This window comes from Festucalex cinctus, chromosome 8, assembly GCF_051991245.1.
Source record: "Festucalex cinctus isolate MCC-2025b chromosome 8, RoL_Fcin_1.0, whole genome shotgun sequence".
NCBI lineage: Eukaryota > Metazoa > Chordata > Actinopteri > Syngnathiformes > Syngnathidae > Festucalex > Festucalex cinctus.
The window spans coordinates 14243802-14268410 of record NC_135418.1 but is presented as its reverse complement, the minus strand read 5'-3'; the positions used below and the strand labels follow the sequence as shown (position 1 = coordinate 14268410).

Sequence of the window (24609 nt, the reverse complement as noted above, 5' to 3'; positions counted from 1 at the left end):
CAACTGGTTCTACTCGCTATGAATAGGACACACCTGGGTAAAAAGAACACCTGTCAACCACATGCCTCAATACTTTTGCTCACATGAAAAATTGTGGATTAAAAAAAAAATCTTCTAAGTTGTTCGTCAGATGTATTATATGGAAATAAAAGTTGTAATGTGTGGGATTTGTTTTGATTTCAAACTGAAATGTTCCAGTCCTATAACACTTCTTATGTAGCCTACATTAATTGGAACAACTTGCCCCCTTATTTAGGGTGACCACATTTTCAAAACAAAAAAAACTGGGACACTACAATTTTGCTGGAAATCAAATATACAAGAAATTCTCACCAGGAGCTATCTAAAACAAATTTTATCGCTAGTCAATCTGGTGACTCATGGTTGTGTTATGACTTTCGCTAATGTTAAATGCTATCTTGGTTGACAGTTCAACAGCGCTAAGGCAATCACTCACCATTTGGTGGAGGCCCAAGTGTCTCAACTTTTAGCCATGCCCCAAAATTCCAAAAAACGCCTCACCTGAGTACTGTACCACATAGTGCTCAGTATCTACACTTTATGAGCAATTGAGCATTTACCTTCCAACATCTCAACTGTACTTGTGTATAAACTTGTTGACAAATTGAGCTTATTACATAACATAGTCACACTTTTTTTTAAAGTAAGCTAATAATTAACGTTTTTATGTGATTAAGAGCTTTCAGAAAATATTGTGAAGGGCTCACAGAGAAAAGGATCAATGGGAATTTCTGCACATGCCTGTGACTTAGTTTCCTACAACCGCCAGCTACAACAGGCCATTGTTGCTTGACAATTCAAATGTGCTGAGAGAAAACTTGGAAAGACAGCTCATATCAAAACATTCAGTATCACAAATTCAATTATGCTCCCCAGTTTTAACACAAGTGGGTTTGTGAAGAGCTGTTCGCTTTTTACAGCCAAAGTTAAATAGAATGAATGAAAAATAAATGGTTTAAATGCTGAAGTGGCAGAACTGGACAGACAGTGGCAGCCCTCGAGTTCGGTTGAACATACAGTATGCATGCTTCAATACTAACAAAGGAAATGAGCAAACCACACAGCAAATAGGAGACTTTTATTTAAAAAAAAAAAAAAAAAAAAAAAAGAGTCTTGGCTACAGTGCTTACATTTGAGTGCAAGGCTCAGTCATTTACAAATACAGTGATTTATGACAAATATTATGCACAAATTACTACATTTTTGTCTAGACCGGACATTATTTCAACTGTATTTACATTGGCATGAACAGTTTTCATGTTGGGGTATTGCAAGTCAAACATTTACTGCTTCCAAATTCGCACTCGAGAGTAAATGCTATGAAGCAGCATGAAACCCAATTTCCCACAGAGAAAAACACACTAGTTGCCTTCCCTTTTCAAAACATGCAAGTACTGTAAATCATCATTTTCAAAATGACTTATGAGGTAAGTAGACCTCATCAGAAAAGCACCATGCCTGGCCACAATAAGTCAGCACTAAATTTGGATGAAGCAAGATACAGTATTTTCCATGACATATTTTCCAAATGTTACACAGATTGCAAACGTTCTTAGATCTCACTTGAATGTGATCAGATTGATTTTATATTTACTGGTGAGTGAGGTGGGTGGATCATCTCAGCAAAGGAGAAGTGCTCACTAATAGATCGGATTTCTGAACAACAATTGAGAGAAATGAAAAGAAAAAGTCTTAAATCAGGCGTGCCAAAGTCCGGTCCTGTTTTTCATGTTTCTCTCCACCAACACACCTGATGCATGATCAGGATCGTTATCAGGCTTCTGCAAAGCTTGCTGATGAGCTAATCATTGGATTCAGCTGCATTGGAGGAGGGAGATCTGTAAAACAGGCTGGATAGGGGCTCTCGAGGATCAAACTTGGGCACTTTTGTCTCATTCAGCTCATGAAAAATGAGAGAAAACCAAAATTACACAATTACAATTACACATACACTATTCCTCCTTTTTTCCCCCCATGAAAAACACAATAAATGTTTAGCAGCATTTTGTTTGTTCAGTAATTTTTTGGGTTTAAAAAAATCAATTATACGCGGATGTTTGCTATTCATGGGCCTGCCCGATCCTATCTTCGATGCAGTTTTTCAAGCATAAATCCCACAAGTAATTTATTTGTAATGACTATGTAGCAAGATGAGATTAAAATTGAATTAGAGGTGTTTTGTAATCATAGTTTGGAGTACATGTATTACGGACGGACAAGTACTAATAAGGTATCGGTATTGATGCAGAGACCAGCCTTATTTTTCTTTTGTAGGAGAAATTAGAAGAATAGAAAATTTCCATTAATTTCATGCAATATTAAGGGAAAAACACTATATTGGGATATATTATATTATGTATCAAAAATACTAGTGGTATCGGTACTATTATCGGCATGGTGACTACTGGAATTGATTACCTACTCATAATGTTATCGGTCTGAAAAGAAAATAGTATCAAACATCCCTAATATTTATATTAGTGTTAATTAATATCCATCCATTTTCTTGACCGCATACTCCTCACAAGTCATGGTCATGGGGGTGCTGGAGCCTATCCCAGCCGGCTTTGGGCATCCTGAGCTGGTTACCAGCCAATCGCAGTAATCCATTAATATAGATAATTAATTACCGGTAATTGTGTCTTTGAGGGTCAGCATCCATTACTTGCTAATTTTTGCTAATTGCATCACGACTCTGTCCCTGAAACCTGCAAACAGCGTGCTCACCATATTCGCAGAGGCAAAATATAAATTACATACTACACAACTATACTATTTAGTGCCCAACCACAATAAATTAATGAATCAAAGCACTCAACCCACAAGAAGACGCAACAGGTAGAAAAATGTCAGTCCTGTAGAGAAGACTCTGCCATTTGCTTCTTCATCCGCTGAATTTTTAGCGTATAATACTCCTCTTGAAGCTTGAGGACTTCCTCATGTCTTCTTAGCACAGACATTTCCAAATCTATTCTTTCTTGTGAAGTGTTGCAGTGTGATGCATGTGCGCAAGGAAAGCAGTAGGAATTTGACTGTTCTCCAGAGGCGGCAGGATAATGAGGGCTAAACTGTACTGAAGGGGTCATATTTTGTTCCGGTACAGTCGTGGATGGATCTGCTCCATAAGCAGGCAGCACAAGATCTGCCTGCTCTTGTTTAACTTGAAACTGTTCGCCACTTGTGAACATGCTTCCATCCATAGTGCCACTAAAAGGGAAGAAAAATTGTAAATTGTAGTTAAATGTAATATAACAGTGGTACCAACTTAGAAGTTTTTCGAGTTACAACTCGTTGCTTAGTCAAGTTTTTGCTTTCTATTGCAAGCCAAAATTTTAATTAAGAATGAGCTTCAGATACGGCGCTGCTTGAGGGAATTGTAAAAAAAAAAATGACAATGCTAATTGCAGATGCACTTTCAGCTGTTTACTGGATGGGACAAACAATTAAACTCCTGCCATGATCCAATAAAAGTACATGTCACACAAATACACTTTATAAAATCAGTTTTTTTTTTTAATATATGTTTTTTTCTAATTGTGCTATTATATATCGTTTACAATACAGTGCCATTTTTATTCTTGGAAATCATATAACCAAAAAAAAACAAAAAAAAACTGTTCTTATTGGGAGATGGAAGTGATTAATGACATTTCAATTCATTTCAATGGTGAAAATTGATATGATATACGAGCATACTGAATTGAAAGCTTGACTGCGTAAGTAATTACGCTTGTAGGTCAAGGTACCACCATATTCTGCTATCGGGTATATGCCACGGAAGAGGCAGGACTATTTTTGGACATCAGTTTGTTTCCGGTTTGGTTTGCGACGTGTGGGCTGCGTCAAGAATACTTGTGCTTCCGACTTTGTGCCCCTCGGTTGCGTGTTCGCAACCCGGACCAGAAACAAACTGATGTGCAAAATCCCGTCCCGCCTCTTCCGTGGCATATACCAATAAAAATATACAGTAGTGATAGAACACCTGTTTTGTTGCATTTCCAACAAGTCAAAGTGTTGGGAGTCATCTTCATCTTGTTGCAGTACAGATTCTACTGAAGGATTCATCACAGAAATCACAATTTGGGTCAAAGCACTGAAGTGATCCAGGGACAGGTCATCATCTGTGAAAAGCAACAATTTTATGTAACTTTGCACATTCAATAAGGTATATGGAATTTTAAATATACAGCCATATTGACAGCAAACAATGTGTTAGTAATACAAATTATTAATTGTAATTATTTTTGTATGTATTTATTTGTTCATTATACTTAATTCCACTAAGCAGTCTACTCTATGCATTTTTCAATTAATATATTTTAAAATAATTAACAATTACATTAGTTTACATAACCTAGAGTTTTAAACCAAAACTCCCATGATGACAACAGTATTTTTTTTGCATGCTCTAATTGAATAACTGTTCTAAAATAGATTTTTAAAGATTACCTTAATTGCCATATACTGTCTTAGATTCTACATGATTCAAGGATGCTCAATAGGTTCTCAATTGAATTGAGGTCAAGTGATGATGCTGGCAAAACCACAAGATTTCCTCCTTGATACCCAGAGGAGCCACAGCTCCAATGGTATTTTGTGCAGCAACTGGCCGAGGCAAGGTGCTTCTTTTTATACCATTCTTTTTAAATACGTTGGTAAATAGCAATCATTCACCAACCATCCATCCATCCATCTGGACATTACAAGGTAGTAGGAATTTATTGGTATGAATGAAACTGTTTGATCATGTATTTCTGAGACCGCCGCTAATGTTTATCCCCTCCGCCCATATACACAAAATATTGATAACTGCACGTGTTTATTTCACTTAAATCATGCATGCATAGTAATTTGGAACTCAGTGTAACAAGAGGTTGTAAATTTTACTCACCTGTCCCTGTGTGCATCTTCTGTCGTTTAACCTCCTCCCTTGACTTTGCCACCAGATTTTCCCACTTTTTGCTGCAGTCAAACGCTGTTCGTTGCATCTGTGGAAAGGCTGAGTTGATGGTGTGTGTTATCTCGTCCCAGGCCTGCCGTTTGGTGCGCTTCAATCTGATTACTTCTTTTCTTTCGTGGACTAGCTGAGCAAGAAGATAACACTCCTGATCTGTCCAATTGGGTCTACGCTTCCTGCTTGACAATGCCTCAAGTTGGAGTGGCATGATTAATTAAGTTACTGGAATACAGTAACAAAGTTACAAATTGAGTCGCGAATAAGTCAAGAGCTCTTAAGAGTCTATATCAGTCTATCAAACTGACATTTAAAACGTAAACAACTCGAAATCAATATACGGTCACGCGCATCTTTATAACGGTCACATAAAAGAGTGTAAAATATGGTGTCCCAAACACGCTTAAGTCGTAGTTATGCGTTAAACCTAGGGGAGATTTGAAGCCTTTTTGTTCCTAGAGCGGAGTGTAAACAACGGCGTCGGACTCGTCGCGTGGTGGTGACGTCACGTCCGGGTGACGTGTCAATTTGTTTACAGGAATCCCTGCGCTGCTAGCATGGCTGTGGATATAACGCTACTTTTTAAAGCCAGTGTAAAAACAGTCAAAACCAGAAACAAGGCAATAGGAATTGGTTTCGATTCTACCAAAGATGAGATTTTTAAGCGGAGCCGACCCAAGAATGGCTTCTCTCCGAAGGCGAAAGAAGTGGTAAGCCTTTGCTCGAGCTAACTGCAGCTAACCATGCTAGCGCAGACACAAGCTCCATATAAACGGTAAAATTGTCATCCACGAAAGCTTGTCAATGTCCATTTGTCGGAATACAAAGCACGCGGTTTTGCAAAAGACAAAAACGTTCTCTTAATTGCTTTTGTAGCTACTGTGTTTAAATGCTCACGTTGGCGTCCTACAGTCGCTATTCATTTGCAGGCTCATACGAGTGATGCACCGCTAATAGTATCCTCGTTTCCCCTCGATATCTTAGATACTGTCGGTTAAATTATTATTTACATTCTAGGTTGTTGTGTGCCGTGCTAAAATGCATGTTCTTCTTCGAGTCAGAATATTCTGCCCTCCTTTTTTATGATGGGTTAATTTAAAGATTTTACAGTTGGTGGTGATTTCTGACATTGAAATGTGAAGTTCCTTGCATTAGTATATTGCTGATTTGTTCTTGAGTGAAGTAGGCAGCATTTAATCTCAACAAGTTTGCAATGTTTGGCTGATACCCACAGTAGTACTTTAAGGTGCTTGTCCGTGAGCGTATGTGTTTGGTTATGTCAAGACAGATCTGGTAAAGGTACCATGGATTATCAAAATGTTAGAAGTAGGCCAGTATGTGATATTGGAAGGGTCAGCCCATCAGTGAGTGTGGCTGATATTATTCATATTGGATAAGGCTGGGTTTCCCCAAGTGCTTTATAAGCCATGAGATAGTAAGTCTTGTGTAAAATATACTTCCAGGTTATGCATGAAATTAAACATGGAAATTGACCTATTTTGCTTTCTGGGCTCGGTATTTTTCAGAAAATATCCCACAATATTACCAAATGCAAAAGCTTAGTTGGTTCATAGTTTTCTATGTCCAATTGAAGTTTTTATTGACTCAGAGTCAAAACGTTGATGAAAGGTGACTGTTGATCATCATATGCCCACATGACCAACTTTGGAGTTTGGAGTGCTTAATGTACCCCCACCAAAGGCCTGAGTGCCTTGAAACTCTCTAAATACAGAGTTCCCAAATACGATGATAAATCAGTTGAAACCCCACCAACGCAAAGCATTTCCAGGATAAGGCCCCCCCCCAAAATGTCAACAACAAAAAATGTATTTTATCATTCTGATAGACAAGGCCAGAATACATAGATATTACATTTTAGAGATCTGTACCTACTTTAAAACAAACGATGCAGGCCTCCACATATGTTCCAAAATTTAGTGTGCAATTCCTGGACCGTAGAAGTGGGCGTGGCACCCAAACTTTTAAGAGCTATAACTCGAAAATCGTTTGAGTTAGGAGGCTCAAACTTCAGATTCTCTCCTTTGACATGGTGATATTGCAAAAATAGAATATCAGGATGATTTAATTATGAGTCATGATTTGGTTTTTCACCTTTTATTATTTTATTAATAAGAAATACAAATTAAATTCGACATGAAAAAAGAGAAGTACTGAACAAATACACGTATTAGTTAGTGAAAATGAACACAGTAATAAATACCTTTTGTAAAGAAAAAATATAAATTATAAAGCTGCAAAATACCTGAGTAAAACAATAATAACAAAAGTCACAGTGTCACATGTCTGTTTGAAACCTTTTACGAACCCTGACGAAAACCCAAAATTAGCTACATTCGCAATTTTGCATGCATTTTTCATTTAGGAATTTATTTACATTTTTACTTCATAAAAGATGATGCAGACTCTGTGAACTCCCTAAACTTAAAAAAAAATCCAAATTAAGAAATTATAATGACATTTTTGAAAACTTTATTTGTAGTAGAAGACTTTACTTGCTTTTTAATTAGTTTTTAATTTAGCTTAACACATGCAGATGACCCTGAAGCTCCCTGCCATTTTTGTTATAATTTGTAAACAAAGCTGTCTATTCTTTATATGCTTAAAATTAAAAGCAAACTTTTTTTGTATAATTTTGACACTAACGTTTTCTCTTTTACTGCAAATGAATATCGCTATCAGCCTCCTTGACTACTAATAACTGGTATCGATATCTGCCCTGAGAAAACCATATCCTTCTATCACTAAGCTAAATATACATATATAGCTTTTATAGTATATTCTGCCCTCATTGAGCAGACTGAGTAAAGTTTAGCAGACAGCGAACAGTCCCTCAAAAAGAGTCCAATGTTCATATCTGTTTCACACAGTTCTATTCTCACTGATCATACAGTGTGGACAATTAAAGCAATGACTTGCTTACTTGTATTTATTTACATAACTCAACACAGTACAGTATTGTTATTCCTGGCTCATAGCACATGCTCAGTATACCTTACTTCATGTAGTGTGTTGCTTTCCCTCACTCTAATCAGTCGCCCAAGCAACATGAACTCAAACTAACAATACTATTGTTACCCTATCAAGCCGTTTATTACACTCCAGTTGAGGTTAAATGTAAAGCCTAATTTATGCCTCCACGTTTGCTCTTGCGTTGATGATCGCCGTAGGTCACATGATCGACGCGAGCCATGAATTTTAAGTGCTGCGTCGCTCGTGGCCGGCTGCGGTGCACACTTCGCCAATCCTTGAACGCCGTAGATGGCGGGGCGTAGCTCGCTTCTGATTGGTCCCTTCGATGGCGTTTTTTCTTTTTTTTTCTCTCTCTCTCCCCGCCCCCCGCCCAGATAGTTTCCGTGAAGGCAACTGGCGCCGCAAATCGACTTCCTGCTCGGAGACCACGGCTGTGCATGTGGATATGTGCCTGGGACGAGAGGCGGAAAACAACAATAACTTAAAAAAATAAAATAAAATAAAATTGTGTTCGCTAAGCGCATGGCTGTTGTGTTTTGGTGAGTTTACGGCCGACACCGGTGCAAATTGGCAATAATTAATTGCCACGGTGATTAACTTACTCTCCCCCCGGCTTTGTTTCGTGTTTCTGAATTAAATTGAACTTCCTGAATCCGTCATAAAATGCATAGGAATCGCCACTCTGTGGCGTCCCAGCCATCGCGACAGCGGGACTTGGTGTGAAACTCCAGCAGACACAGATGTGTATTGCGCACAAGTCGGAAGGCAAACGCACGAGCGGAGTTACGCCGTGACCCCTCCACGCGAGCCTCTCGCAGAAGCATACTGAGGCCTTTAATCTAAACACACAAAACGAAGAAAATTTCACGCAGTGAACACTTAAATGCAAAGTTGTTTAGCTTGTTTCCCGAACGAAGCTAGCTAACGTACAATGGAAGGCGTCATTGACTCGCTAGTGCTAATTAGTGCGCTACTGACGGCACTTTTATCACCCAAAATATGGCTATTCATACAAAAACGTTTCAGGAATGGATACAGAGAAGCATCTTAACCTTACTCACTGGCATATGCTCTTCCTACGCTGCAAAAAACAAAATAAAAACAAAAAAAACATTTATTGGCATAACTTGATTGTGACTTTTTTCTTCTATTCTCTAATGTGGCTACAACTTAACAATGTATCAGAACGCGCGGAACCACACTGACCCTAAGTGGCCAAATTATGTACAACAGCACTCCCAATTAAGGTACACGCAAACAAGGGCAAGACAGTGTAAAATAATTAAATAAAATACAGTTTGGGATATAAATTCTGAATCGTAGTAAATGAGAATCACAATTCTTATGAGAATCAGTTTTTTTTGGCACACCCCCCGTCCCCTAGTAGATGGAACACATGCTTGGGAAAACTTGTGTTTATGCCATTGGCTGTAAAACATGACAAAATGAACCACAGTCAAGAGTCAGCTCGGTAACCTTGTCAAAAAACTGGTGAGCGCCAATGATGTACAGGCATATATCAATGGTTGGCAAAGGATGATTGGTATTTTCCATCCTAAAAAGGCTTTTCTCCATGTCTTGATGGCTACTTATACAGCAAGGAGTCCTTTGCCTAACATGAGCTCCACGAAAACAAACCTCTTCAAAGGCGCCTTGAAGAAGCACTTTACATTTCCCTCAGGGAGTCTGGACTTTAAGTTGTGCCTGATGTCAACCATCAAACATGAGCCCGCTCACCTCAGTCCTGCACAACCAACTTTTTGTTATGTTATGTTACATTGGTATTAGGAATGGTGGTTTAATAAAAGCAGCGGTGCTGATTCAAAGAAACCCTACTCTATCCTGTGGTGCGGGTCCCCTGCTCTCTTCCCCCCCTACTGCTGCTTCACTCGCATTGCACATATCATCTGCAACCATCTCGGCGGAGAAATTTAAATTGCCAGTTAGGAATGTCCTGACTGCTTACGGTTCTATTGCGGTTTTCGCCCACGTCAAGCATTTCTCTTTGTGTGCGAGTCCTCTCTTCGCATGCACGATTCCATAAACATACTGGAATAACATTTGCTTTCTACTCTCGAACAATTTCTTGGGGAAAGCCGATCCTCCCAAGAGCCAGTGATTAAAGGTGGAAGATCAAAACAGAGAAAATATTAAATTAGGTCCCCGGCAACAATGTTGACGGCCGGCACCTAATGTGCAACAGATGTTGGTGCCCTCCTAGACATGCAGAACGCTCTTTGGAGCGTCACAAAAATAGAAAGAACATATTGAATTTGACAAATGCACCGCACTTTTCTCGACTGAAATTCAGCTTATTTCAAAAGAAATTGCAACTAAACAGCATTCCTAACTAGATGAGAGCGACTGTAGTGAAGCGTGCATTAGGGTTTGGTCAGGGGAATCTTTCCCCTCAAAGGGGTCGCTTGAGGGCACAGTGATCTTCATTTCACTGCTCACCTCGTCCCTCTCCACAGCATGCTTCCCTTCTCAAGTTTAAATGGTTGGAGGTCACTCTGAAATTGTTAAATTGTGTGTAGAGAGCGTGGTGCCTGGTTCCCTGCTGGGCCTTTAGTATCGACATTCCAAAACTGGCTCCTCCAGCGGTCTTTAACATCTTTTATTGTGGCCATTTATGTAGCACTGTCGTCACACTGGTGTAAGGAGGACCAAAACTACCAAAATTAATAAATGAATAAAAATGGATATAAAAATACAATTCCAAAATGACTCTCTGCTCACATTTCTTTATTTCATGCTGCAGACACTCTGTCTGGATGAAATGTTGTACAACTTCCAACTTGAATTGCCCGACAACAAGTCATGGTGATAGTGGACAAGATAGTCGTACATTGCTGGGCTCTCCATGCAAGACGGAGAGACTTCCTTGTTCACCGAACTGCTCCATCGACCATTGAAAGGCAGTTTGCAATGGCGAGCCCATTTATTTTAAAAATACATAATCTTTTAAAATATATTTTTTTATAATATTTTTATTTCCATTTATATTTATTTTTTCTACCTATGTTTTAACTATATTTTTAATATCTCTTTTTATTTTTACTTTTATTCATTTATTTATTTAGTCACGTATGTATTTATTTTTAATTTTGGCAGTTTGGTCCTCCATACTGGAGCTGCAGCTGATTTTATAATTACAGTATAGTTATAGATTTATTTATTTTTTGTTTTGTTTTTTTATAAATATTTGGCTTAAGCCCATATTTCACTACGAGGGTGTGCTGGCACGCAGTGAGTCTTGTTGCCAGACACTCTCAAACACTCTTGATACTCTCAAACCGTTTTTCTCGTCACCATAATGTTCAGAATTTCTCAGCGACAGGAAAAACGTTAATTTAGGCATCTTTAACTCATTCACTGCCAGTCATTATAGAAAATTTTTACATTTCCAATACTCACGTGATATTCCATTCAATAATTATATATAAACCGAATCTACCAGATAACAGAATAGACTCCCTACTTTTTGTCCCGTCCCGTTCTTTTATAATTGACAGCAGAAAAATGTAGGTTTGCCAAAATACAGCCATTTCTCCCATGGACTCTGAAACTGTGTTTATTTCCTATAAAATGGGGCTATGATGTCATCTACCGGTGGTTGGGCATCAGTAAAGTTGTTTCCAAGTTTGATATTTACAGTGGAGCATGCTCAGATTCGCCCCCATTTAGCACCGCTCTAAAAAATACAATTGACAAGTATACTTGTCAAAGGCAGTGAATGAGTTAAAGGCACCGTTAATGCTGAAAGTTCAGTATCAGTTTTGGAGCAGTATATGCTGCTTTAAGTTTCATGTAGTGTCACTATGGCAACCAGATTCTTGCAGGGGATTGCAATGTACCCCGGAAAACAAGAAAAAATAAATAAATAAATAAATAAAGGCCGTGGGAAATGTACACAAACTTCAAAATAAAATCAACATGTCATCACTGCTAAGGTCTCCGTTCTGTATCAGACCTGCATAATTGAATCCAACATGGCATGGCGACAGTATAAATAGCCTTTAGGATTTCAAATGACTCAAGTTAGTCATCATCTAATTGTGTCAGTTACCTGGATTTAACAAAACAAAAGAGTCATTCAAGCCATTTGGAGAGAGAAAAAAATCTGCTAACTAAGCCCTTTCTCTTGTCTCGCTCATAATAATCCCTCCTGATGGTTTGTTTGGGCTCAATCGAGGCTGCAGGCCCAACTAGAAAGTGAGGAGGTAAAGTGGGGGTCTTTGATGATGTCGAGATTAGACCTCGCCCGGCAGACTGTCTCCTTCTCCTTTACTTGCAAGCTGTCTCACATCCATGCGCACACACCGTGTTGCATGTTCATCCATACACATGCGCAAGGCCACCTCCTTCCTCATTGTTGAGGAATTACTTGCTCTTTATGGTCTTAAGTTACAAGAGCAATTGATCCCTCTGACCCCCTGCAAGCCCTTGAGCTTGTGCTGGGAATCCGAGCTCCAATGTATACACACTGGAGACAGCTCAACCCCCAGAGCAGCACTCTGCTGTGCATTTCTACACACGCGCACACGCCACTCTTGCTAGGCACTTTCATATAATTCTACTTTGGGGATTTAGCACTACCTGCTGGCCAATAGTTGCATTACAATATTTACAAATGCATTACAAGTCAGTATAAAGTACTGTACTGTGGTTCTGGGGCATTGATCCAAAATAATCTATTCGACATTCCAATTGGAATTAAGAATCAAGTGTTCATGTAATGATTCTCATCTTGGACTCCTCTGTGCAAATCGCGTCTTTTTTTTTTTTTCTTTTTTTTTTTTCTCGAAGAGCCTGGGAGAAGTTGTTACGGTGTTTTGTTTAGTTGTTGTTGTTGTTGTATATTGTTATTGTTGGTGTACAGTATGGGAAACCATGATGTCTGCTAGCTAGAAGCTGAGCTGCACTATGTTTATTTTTCTCAGCTTGTGATTAAGGCATGGAGCAGGTACACTTTTGTCCCTTACCTGATGTTTTATAGGAAGCTTCACCCATAGAAGGCACGCTAGCTAGCTAGCCGCTAACTAATTAAATAGATGGATAGATGGAATTGTTTCAGCTTGTGATTAAGACATTAAGGAGTTTTTGAACAGCTCATAGTTTGAAAAAAAAAATCATATACTTTAACAACAACAAAAAGAACCATCAAAGGGGGGAGTGGGAAGACAATCCCCAAGGGAAACATTTTATCAGTCTGTGCCAGAAAAAAAATGTACAGAGATGCAAGGTGTTTGCTGTAATTTATAAATAAATAGTAAAAGTATAAATATAGCCCAATTACTACATCAATGACCAAACAACTAGTTTAAGGGTCATGACTGATTATGTAACGTGTTAGCTTGTCACTCAAACATTAAAGGGATACTTTACTTATTTAGCCATTTTTGGCAGTCAAACATTAATATTTTGCCTACAATAAATTTGATATTTTCATTATTTTTCATGTACAATTAGTACCTTTAAAAACAGATTTTGCAACTTGCCGTCGACTGAAAATGACATCACAAGGGCTCAGGTAACCAATCACAGCTCAGCTTATGAATGTGACATGGCCAAACCTAGAAAACAGGTGAGCTGTGATTGGTTACCTGAGCCCTTGTGATGTCATTTTCAGTCGACAAGTTGCAAAAATGTGCTTTTAAAGTTACTAATTGTACATGAAAAATAATGGAAGTATCAAATTAATTATAGACAAAATATTAACTTTTTTATTGCTATAATGGCTTAAATACGTGAAGTATCCCCTTTAAAAGAAAATTTAACAGCCATAAAACATGAAAACAAAAGGCTCCGCCTTACCTTGGTCATCAAGTGAAAATGGGCATGGTCACGTTGGACAAAAGTATTTCGACCCGATAGGAATCTTGTGGCTTTGAATGTCTGCTGACTTGACATAATTTCCTGGAGATTTTTTGCATTTATATTTCCCCTTTAAAAAAATCCTGGAGAATTATTCTTATATATTTATTTATTTTGCTAATGTGGACCTTGTTTTAAAGCATCTAAAATGTCTTTGAGGCTTATTGCGGTTTAGTTGTATAACATTTGCTGATGTCTTCTTCTGTGATGTTGTGCATGATGGCGGTTCAAACTAAAAAAAGTGTAGTTTCAAACAAAATCTTTTGTTAATTTGATTGGCAGTGCTTTTTGCTGATTGGTAAATGCCAGTTTTAGCATCACGTCTGTTTTTTTCTGATTCCCGTAGACAGCACACAACACAGGCCGTGTTTAGAACGTCTTTGAACCAAAAGACCATTTTAGCTCGCTCTATAATTCGTCTCCCAAGCTTAACTGCTCTGAACAACAATTAACTCCTGACCCCAAATAATTGTATTATTACAAGGGTCAGCTTGCATGGATTAGCGGGCGGCCGGCAGGCACGCTGTACGTCACGCAAGTAAGAAAAAGGCCATCTATGTCTCCAACAAATTGCTTAGCCCTGTAAATTCTGACACCTTTTTTTCCCCTCCACATTTCCAGACTCAGCTCAAATAAAACCTCACTTCAGGTCTCTGTGATGCTCAAATGGATGTTTAGAGATATTATTAGACAGCTGGTGCCAGATTACTGCTTACAGCCTGGGCAATTAGATAATTGGTGTTGTTAGAGTGGAAAGGTAGAAGGCCGAAGACATTATGCTATCATAATAATCTCCCACGCTCGCCGACTCCCGTCACAGTCAAAGCCATTGTGTCATTTTTCAATCCGGAGCTTGTCCGACTTGTGTCTTGTGCGCCGTCCAACAGAGCCTGCTGTGTGATGGGTCTGCACTGCCAGCAGAACTCTGTAGACCGGGAAGCAATTGGCTCTTTTTTCATATTTGACTGAATTACGGGCGCAAATATTGAATTGAAGCATGTTTCCTTTGGTTTCCCTGTACACATATACACTCGGCGATAAATAGAAACACATCCTGAGTTTAAAGCTTATTTGCGATCACTCTGCCAGCCAGCACTGTGTGCGCAGTGGCTCGCTCGCCTTTTATTTATAAGAGCAGCTTGACGGGGAAATGGCAAGTTTGAATTTAGTGCGTCGTGCGTGCTGATGAATTGTCAAAGGTAAATATTGTGAATTCGCGGACGGACATTGGTCACCTGTCATCTTCAATAAGCGAAAAATTCTATGTTTTAGTCTCGCTTGCTTCTTGATAATTTGATGTTTGACATGTTTTTAATGTAATGTCTTTCCCACTGTATTTTCCTAGATCATTAACATCACCAAGCTGAAAGACTTCTTACTGCAACACAGGAAGGATTATGTGAGCGCGGGAAGGTAAGCCTCCGCTACCAATTGTAGGAAATTTGACAAACACAGATTTGATACAAGTGTCAAATGTGAGGCCCAACAAGCCGTGTGGTCTTTCGCAGCAGGCTCCAGTCTAGTTGTCGGCAATAATTGAAGTGCAACCAAGCGGAGAAGGATTAACGTCCCGGAAAAACTGTAGGACTTCCTCTCCAAAAGTCTCAACCACAACACATTAACTCAACATTAAGATGTCTGTCGTGTAGTTAGGTGGAGCCTGATTTTCAAAAGCGGTGGGAAACCCCATCAACAATCCATTTGTGCGTGTGCAGGTCTCATCTACTTGGACTGTTCCTGCAATCTGAATTTCGGCTTCCTTCTTATTACACTTCTTTGACTTTGTTTTGTCAAGAATATTTTTTTCAGTTAGCCCAACTTGACCTTTTACTTTGCCAAAATGTAAAAAGTGCCACATCTATTCTGTCATATATTTTCTGAATGAAAAAGATCAGAATTTTGTAGCTACCTTGTGGGGATATAATGATACATCAAAAATTGATTTAATATCGATGTAAACTGCTTAACATATACGTGCGCAAATTTTCATCGTCTGTAGCCAGACCCGTTTTGCGACAGACACGTTTTGCGGATATCCAGTATTGTTTGGTGGGTCTGTGTAGACACCACTAAAAACTTGGTTAGATCTTTGTAAGTAATCAATTTAATGTTTTATGTTTTGTAAGTGGCTCCTCGTTTACTTAATGAGGTAATGTATCGTCTATGTGTTTATCGCCTGTGGCCGTACATTCATGGTGAAATACTTGTCGCTGATTTAGTGTCTTACTAGTCCAGTAGAGGGCCTCGTTGTTACACTTGTTGAACAGACATCTGTTTAGTCTTTGTCCTTTAATTTTATTCGTCTCAGCGCAGCAAAAACAGCATAACAAAGGAAAGAAAAAGAGCACACTATGATAAGATGCAAGTTTGAGAAGGGACAGAAAGAAGCAAAACTTTCAAGTTAGCCCTTTACATAATTTTAAATCAGAATTCATAAAGACATACACAAGTATTTTGATAGATTTGCTACAGTCTTTTGAATATTTAAATTAAAAGTTTTTTTTGTTTGTTTGTTTTTAAACTCATTCACTCCCAGCCATTTTTACAGAAGCCTTCTGTATGCTCTAGCATTAAAAATAGAGATCGACCGATAATCGGTCGGGCCGATAATCGGGGCCGATATTTGACATATTGGTACATATCGGTATCGGTCTGTTTTATTAATCTGATGGCCGATATGAGCGATCCATTTAAAACTCCGTCTTTTCGCTTCGAATGCAGCCCAGAGCGTCTCTGTCTGTTATGGAGTCCAACTCCAGCAATGTAACGCCCATAGCAGCATTTGATTGGTTAGCCGTGCAAGAGCCAGAACCAATCAGTAGTGTATGCCTGTATCACAGTAGCCGGTCACACACGCACGCACCCACGTACACAACGCGACAGACACATGCTTCGAAGGTAAGTTAAAAGAGAAGAGACTCCGCCGATCGTTTCACCATGATAAGCTAAACACATTGAATTATGTTGTGTATTAAATGCACTATATGAATGGAGCTGCATTGCCTTGCATTGAATCCCCGCTAGCTAACAGTGGTGTGTTCAGCTTAGCATGTAGGCTAACACCCAGTAGCTAATTCGCTACTTGAACTACTCGGGGAGGGAATCACACACATTTTCACTTAATTAAGTAAATAATGTTTGTTAGAAAGGTTCCAAATATTAACAGTTGTCATTATTATATTGTCTAGTTCCATGTTAAGAGTAGAGTAACGTCATTATATTTACCTCTCGTGACGCACACATTGCATTCTGGGTCACGTCCATTACTTGTTGCATAGTGGTTATTATGCAGTGAGATGCCACAATGACACTAAATAGCGTTTAGTTACTTTATATTGTGTTTATTTGTCGCACTGGTTTGCCATTGTGTGCCTTAAGCTTCGACGTCGATTTGATTGACAGCTCGTTGTGCACCTCGTTAAAGTCCGCTCCGTAACAAATTAAGTGTCTCAAACACCGTTTAACTACACGAACGTGTCCTCTTCCGTATGTTTGGCATTAGTAGAGAAGTGCACTAAAGTATAGTGTGCTTATTTGCTCGTTTTGTCTCTCTTTTCACGTCATGTCTGCCGTCATTTGGGACATTATCCTCTCAATGGATGCCACTAATATGTAACATCTACGGCCGTACACGGCTGCAATTAATGTTCAGTGATGTAATTTCGTTACGTGCATCATACTTTGAATAATGAGCTCATGTTTGGTGTGTTGTATAACTTTCTCGTGTGTTAGTAACTATTCATGTGGACAGCTAAGATAGTGCTTGTTAATGTGAATTAGCAATGTTGCAGCCCAGTTATTACTTAGACAAGTACATCTGTGCCATTAAGTGATACAGTACAGTACAGTAGTGAGAGAATAGTGTGCCCATATACACACACGTGTCTATAAGTGTAAAACACATTAAACAGCAGAAACTGGCAGCGGTCCACCGCAACAATGTCTGTTTAACCAAGTTATTCTTACTATTATTATAACCAAGTTATTTTACTCTACCTTTTTCTGCGTTGATTGGGGCATCCTAAGTGGCACTAAACTACATGATGAAGTGTCTTTTGACAGTTCTCTTGTAGAGAGGAGTAGCATGATATTGCTGTTCTCGATTTAAGATCCTCAGCTTATCAAAACTGTCTATATGGTAACAATAACAATAATCATAATAAGGTCTACAAGAACTGTATGGTGTTCAGGGATGAATAGTTTTTCTCATGGAATTTTTTTATTTATTTTTGCTGTAGTAATAAGTAATGCCACAGCTGATGCACATTTTGAATGACAGGGTTCCTCCTATTACTTCAAAATATAAAAATATAACATTTATAGAATAAAACTACAAGTATCCCAAATGCTATAAAAGGTAATGTCACATTGGCCCCCACATTTAACTCCCCCCGCCACCAACGTCTTATTGCAGATAGAAGGATGTAAAATGAAAAGTGTAGTGTGAGAATCCATTGTAAAGAACGGTTAGGGTTTGCATTATTCAAAAATTTGGTGCCAACATTTTAACTTTTACTGCAAATGAATATCGGCTTCAAATATCGGTTATCTGCCTCCTTGACTACCGATAATCGGAATCGGTATCGGCCCTGAAAAAAGCATATCGGTCGATCTCTAATTAAAAACAACAACAAAAACATATAAATACGTCTTTGGGACACTTAAAACATTTAAAACAGTATGAATTTATATGTTTATGGGAGCAAATGATTGAGTTAATAAAGTTACAAAAGTTCATGTTTGTAACAAGGACAAAATGTAAATGTTAAAATTAAAACATCTTTTGGTGATCAAATGCATATATTTTTTTAAAGGAAGGCTCCTTTAATTTTACATGTATGGCTTGATCGGCAGTAAATAGTTAGTTTAGCTACGAAAAATGCATAAGAGCTGAAGAATACACCCTTATATTGATTTATTTAACTTTTCTTCAACATAGAAGTACTTCCGTGTTGGAACGCCCCCGAGTGGTGACGTAACAAGTGTGTATACTCGCTTGGCGAACAGTAGTTCACGCAGACATAACAACGAGGAGGACACAAACTGTCACTTATGCCTTTGTGTATTGCAAAATTTTGCAAGGCGTCGGCAAGGAAAAACCCGCGAGACCCCCCTAAAAAAACAAAAAACAAAAAAAAAACGACTTGAGTAGACAATGGTTTGTTTGCTAAGTGCTGTCAACCTCCCGAAGGACAAGCAGGCGTGCGCGCAGCGAACATTTCAGGCATGAGGACTAAGAAAATATGTTACAATTTGAGATGGGGTACGCCACACGCCTAATACTAAAGCCCAACACAGTACCGAGTATCTTTAAAGAACCAGACGTGGGAAATAATCAAGCCGATGGAGGATCTCTGGCGGCTACTTCCGCAACTGCTAGCAACACGGAGCCTTCACTCTCACCCAACAGCCGGCACAAATCGAGGTCTAACTACGGCCACTGAAAGATCTCGGAGAAGCGAAGCAAATTTAAAGCGAAAGGTAGGCATGTTTCGGGGGTGGGGCGGCATTTGTTATTATACTGCACGGACTGTTTTATTTCATAATTCATTTGAGTGTGAACATCGTCAAGTACGGGGACGAGGACGTTATGTTTTATTAGCTCGTAAGTTGTTTATACTAAACAAACTGACCATGTTCATAATCTTATTTTAACCAAAAAATTATAGAATGTGGATTAGTGTCATTATCATGTGTCATGTGCGACGTACTACATTTGTGTTCTGTCCCGCTGTTCTTCCTGTGGTGCCTTCCACTTTCATTTGCATTTCGTTCGGATCCAAACCATTGATAACCAGCCTAGGTAACGGCGTCTCGCATTTCCTTACTTCATTCTGTCTATAAATAAACACGGTTAATACACAACCTTCTTGCAAGCTTTCGTTTACATCATCGGGACGCTACGCAAAAAAAGAAAAGAAAAAAAACAGCTAGGGGAGGTTGGGCGCTGTAACGATGATACATTTAATTTTACTATTTTTTCTTTTTCCTGAAATAGTTCGTCAGTTCCACACGTTTTGCATTGCTCGTGCTGTGTGTCACTTTACCTGTTGGATATTGGCAGTTGAGATTGTCCGCAAGGAACCGATCCTCGAGTTCTTTCATTTCCAGACAGCACACATTCATTAGCGGATTGTCCATTCCTGTGCAGCTCCCGCACCACCCCCCGCCTGATTCACTCGTTCGTTAAAGTTTATTTTGTGCCCGAAAAGACCATCTGGCGCCACAACTTTCACATCCAAGGCAGACTTTCCTTCGGTAGGGTTATTTTGTCGTGTTGGATCGAAGCGATAAGGTTTAATCCTTCCGGGTTTGACGCTAGATGCACGGCTGCGTTGCATAGTGCTTCCATAGTGTAGCGTTTACACACTAGTGACGTAAACATCCGGGTTATTTAGTCACGTGTAACAAACATGCCGGCGTTCGATTCATTTTAACATCGGTTTAAAAGTTATTAAATGTACATAAAAAAATAATCACGTCACCAAATTAATTATTGAAAAAGTAGCAACTTTTTGCTGCTAAAAATGGATCAATAAGTAAAGTGTTCCTTTAAAGGGATACTTTACTTATTTAGCCATTTTTGGCAGTCAGAAATTCATATTTTGCCTACAATAAATGTGATATTTTCATTATTTTTCACGTACAAATAGTACCTTTAAAAACGCATTTTGCAACTTGCTGTCAACTGAAACTGACATCACAAGGGCTCAGGTAACCAATCACAGCTCAGCTTGTGAATGTCACATGACCAAATCTAGAAAACTGGTGAACTGTAATTGGTTATCTGAGCCCTTGTGATGTCATTTTCAGTCGACAGCAAGTTGCAAAATGTGTTTTTAAAGGTACTATTTGTACATGAAAAATAATGAAAGTATCAAATTCATTGTAGACAAAATATTAAGTTTGTATTGCTATAATGGGCTAAATAAGTGAAATCTTTAAGGACCAAAAAATCAACTCAAATCAGGTTTGAGTTAATCATTACATTCCTCTAACCTTGTGTAGTTAGCTTTCACACAAGTTCACTTTCATCTGAAGTTTTTACAATTTTTACACAGTATTGAGGATCCTTATCACGTATCTTCCAGTCTCATCTCATCAGATCTCAGCCGCATGACGGATAGCGAACGTGATCAGATTGATCAGGATGCCCAAATCTTCATGCGGACATGTTCCGAGGCCATCAAGCAGCTGCGCACAGAAGGTGGAGAACATCTGCAGGGACTTGAGATGTCCGTTCCATTGTTACATTGTGTCGTATTGTATGCTTTCTAGCTGAGAAGCAGGTGACATCAGCGCAGATTAGAGAACACAGGGGCGCAATCTTGGACCTCATTGAAATGTACTTGAAAGGTGAGGTGATGCAACTCCATCATGAAGTAGTAGTGTATGGCCTATTCAAATGTTTGGAATGATTTTCAAGGAGTCTGTAAGCTGTACTCGGAGCAGAGGGCCATCAGAGTCAAGAGAATGGTGGACAAGAAGAGACTGTGAGTGTTTGTTTCTATTTTGTTACTTATCCTCGTTTCCTGATTATAAACACAAGACTCTTTATTCAGGTCAAGACTGGGATCTGAGCAGCACAGTCGTGTGGAGAAAATAGTGGACCAGGAGCCAAAGGAGAAAAGAACAGCGAAGGAGGAAAGCTCCGGTTTGTTAGTACATTCTGTTTATTTGCTGCATGCATACTATTTGTTATTTTTGGCTTTTCTAGTGCATTGAGAGTTCTGCTCAGTGATTCATGACCTCCATGTTTTTGCTAACTCACCATGAGGAACTTCGAAGTAAATGTAATGACTCTGAGTCTCGCTACATTTGGAATTTTATTTTTACTGGCAGTCCAGAGAACCAAACTATATGTATAGCAACTACAACACGCTATAGTGAAATAAACAACTTGAGGATTCCTTGACATTGAGTGGATGTTTGTGTGATTTAGACAAGAGTGCAACAGAGGTGCTGGACCAAAGCACAAACCTTTGGGAGGAAGGCAAAGTGGAGGATGAGCTCTCGCCTGAAGAGATCCAAATGGTTCGTGAGTCTTGACACTTATTTGGAATTCAAAATGTAACTGTGACTGTTTGTGACCTTGTATTTTGCAACATACCCGATTGATTGTTATTTGTATGTGTGCAGTTTGAGCAGGAAAATCAGAGGCTGGTCAGTGAAATGAGCAACCTGGTAGATGAAGTGAGGTGAGTCACCACAGCTCAAATATTGTTACCTGGTAAAAATATCAAAATGGCCAACTATATTCAACTCTTGCTTCTTGTGTCCTTCCACTAGGCAAATCGAGGGGAAGGTTGTTGAAATCTCAAGACTGCAGGAAATCTTTTCTGAGAAAGTCCTCCAACAAGTAAGTTACGGCTTCTACTGTTTTCAACATGAGCTGTTTTTTGTTTTTTTGTTTTTTTTTCTCTTTTCCATTCACTCGCTGCCATTTTCACTGAAGCAACCCCCTTCGCTCCCGGCTGTTTTACTGGATTTTGACTGATTTAGCAAGGCCCACAGAATATTGTGTTCTATTGCTATAAAAGCAAGGAACCCTCCAAATGAAAGAAAGAAGTTCTTCTTTCACCAGTAAAAAAATATATAGTTCTATCGGTTTCAATTAGCATTAGAATATAGCAAAGTTTCATAATGAGTCACAAATCTGCTTACTATTGTTTTCATCATGGCCCTGGTTGATCTATTATACTCTGTTTCCACCTGCTGGCCGTTTTTGTAATTACTACCATTTTTTCCACCCATTCTCTGCAGTTGAGAGGCTGCATCAAAGCCTTCTGTATGCTCGAGCATAAAAAAAAAAAACAACAACATCAAAAAGCGTATAAATGTGTCTTTGGGACACTTAATACATTTAAAATCGAACGTATTTATACGTTTTTGGGAGCAAATGAGTTAACTTGTTGCTCCTCACTTGTCATTTGACAGGAGACTGAAATCGATAACATTCATCAGTTGGTGGTTGGCGCTACGGAGAATGTTAAAGAAGGCAATGAAGATATACGAGAGGTGAGCTTCCCGAGAACAACACGTCTTTTATATTCCGGCACAGTCTGGTGTCAAACGTCACTTTTGTTTGTGTCACCAGGCGATCAAAAACAATGCCGGCTTCCGTGTATGGATCCTCTTCTTCCTGGTGATGTGCTCTTTCTCGCTGCTCTTTCTGGATTGGTATGACAGCTAACGGGCTCCACCACCACCATGGACCACAGCACAAGGCAGTCACATGACGAAGACGTACACGACAACGCCAGACTGTTAACAGATTCTTGTGGTCTCCTCTTCACTAGAGTTAGGCAGCCACGTTTTGATTCAGCCACGTTTTGGTTGGTGCTTGATAAAAGGCAAACATGTCAATGGCTGAAAAACAGAAGCATGTTCTGTTGCGGCTCCTTTTAAACAACTTTAATGCACTTGAAGGTTCCTCTCAAATGAGAATTGCACTAGCTTTACAGTCCTGTGTTTTTTGTCAGAACAATCATGTTTCCATAAATCCTACTTCACTGTCAGACAGAGAACGTTTTGCCTTCAGCAAGTAGACTGTACGACTAATAAAGCAGCTCATCACTCACATTGTCATCTCACAACGATTTTCACTGACTTTTTCTATTATCTGTCTTGACTTCAGGCTGAAATGTGATAACAGACAGTTGGTATTTTCAAATATGTCACGTTTGCAGACAAGATTGAGAGCAGCAGAAAAACAAGACCTGTTCTGGTTAGTGTTGCTAAAGGTGACAAGTTCATCAGATATATCAAACTGGCCAACAGTCATGATTTTTTTTTTTTTTTTTTATATCAGATATGCAAGTAAACCTTTTTAGATAATGTATCATCATCACTGCTATGTGAAAAAAAGTACCTTTGTCCATTGTTCAACCCCCACTTTTTTTTTTTTTTTTTTTATATGTTTTTGGGATGAAACTGAATGCAGGTTTTGAGGTTGTTGTTTTTTTCTTGTTGTTTTGTTTTTTTAAAAGCTTCCACAATTTACCATGTGTTGTAGTTTATAGCTGACGTTTCAGGAAAAAAAAATCACTTTATAAATATTACCAAATACTATTACTAATACAGTTTCGCCCCAAAAACATGTTCTAGGTACTTTTTTTCTCTCCATTTTTTTTATGTTTTGTTTTGTTTTGTTTTGTTTTTGGGATGAAACTGAATGCAGACATCCCAAAAACCTAAACATTAAAAAATGGGCATAAATGTTGTTCACATAGCAACAAAGATGTATCACATAGTATTTGGTAATATTTATAAAGAGGTTTCTTGCCCCACCACCCCAACCCCCAAAACATCAGCTATACATTACAACACATGGTCAATTTCATATTGCATATTGCGGAAGCTTTTGTAGTTCAAACTTAAAAAGAACATAAAAAAAAAAAATCTCAAAAACCTGATGTGCTAGAAAAATAGATTTTATTTTATTTTTTTTAGTTTGGTGACAAAAATATGTTTAAGGGACACAAAACCATCATTGATTATAATTTTGTTGTTGACCAGTGTTATAGATATTACTCATCATTTTTTTATTGGGTTACGTCAACAGTGGTCCCTGTTTGTGAACATCTGCAAATAAATGTTTATAATTTCCCGTACATGCCACAAGATGGCAGAAAAACACGTTGATGATGTCCAAATAGTTACTTTGTATCAAGATGCTTCCAAAGTAGTACTTTGTTTTGGATAGACTTTTTTTTTTTTTTTTTTTTTTTTTTTTAAATCATGAATAAGTGAATTAACCACAAATG

At 38.6% G+C, this 24609-nt stretch overlaps 1 protein-coding gene and 1 long non-coding RNA gene across 3 annotated transcripts; one reads left to right on the top strand and one right to left on the bottom strand.

The window, feature by feature from the left end:
* Window positions 1-1139: 1139 nt before the first annotated feature.
* Window positions 1140-5510, bottom strand: LOC144024162 (uncharacterized). The gene is made up of 3 exons (XR_013284692.1): window positions 4913-5510; window positions 4004-4142; window positions 1140-3228 (listed from the first exon to the last, which is right to left on the bottom strand). It is a non-coding gene; the product is annotated as an uncharacterized LOC144024162 (long non-coding RNA).
* Window positions 5430-23423, top strand: stx18 (syntaxin 18). 2 transcript variants are annotated; one of them, XM_077530269.1, is made up of 11 exons: window positions 5430-5685; window positions 15189-15256; window positions 20935-21050; window positions 21122-21199; window positions 21270-21336; window positions 21406-21497; window positions 21786-21877; window positions 21983-22041; window positions 22133-22202; window positions 22781-22861; window positions 22941-23423. In XM_077530269.1, the coding sequence occupies exons 1-11, from the start codon at window positions 5533-5535 to the stop codon at window positions 23034-23036; spliced, it is 972 nt and encodes a 323-aa protein (XP_077386395.1). In that variant the 5' UTR covers window positions 5430-5532; the 3' UTR covers window positions 23037-23423. The 2 variants fall into 2 exon arrangements, with proteins under 2 accessions (XP_077386395.1, XP_077386396.1); XM_077530270.1 differs by lacking the exon at window positions 5430-5685 and adding an exon at window positions 15024-15042.
* Window positions 23424-24609: the final 1186 nt, after the last annotated feature.

Coding starts and splice junctions, on each gene's coding strand:
- stx18 (XM_077530269.1), top strand. CDS start 5,533: ATGGCTGTGGATATAACGCTACTTTTTAAAGCCAGTGTAAAAACAGTC. Junction 21,051..21,121: donor CAAGCAGCTGCGCACAGAAG/GTGGAGAACATC, acceptor TATGCTTTCTAG/CTGAGAAGCAGGTGACATCA. Junction 21,337..21,405: donor ATGGTGGACAAGAAGAGACT/GTGAGTGTTTGT, acceptor CTCTTTATTCAG/GTCAAGACTGGGATCTGAGC.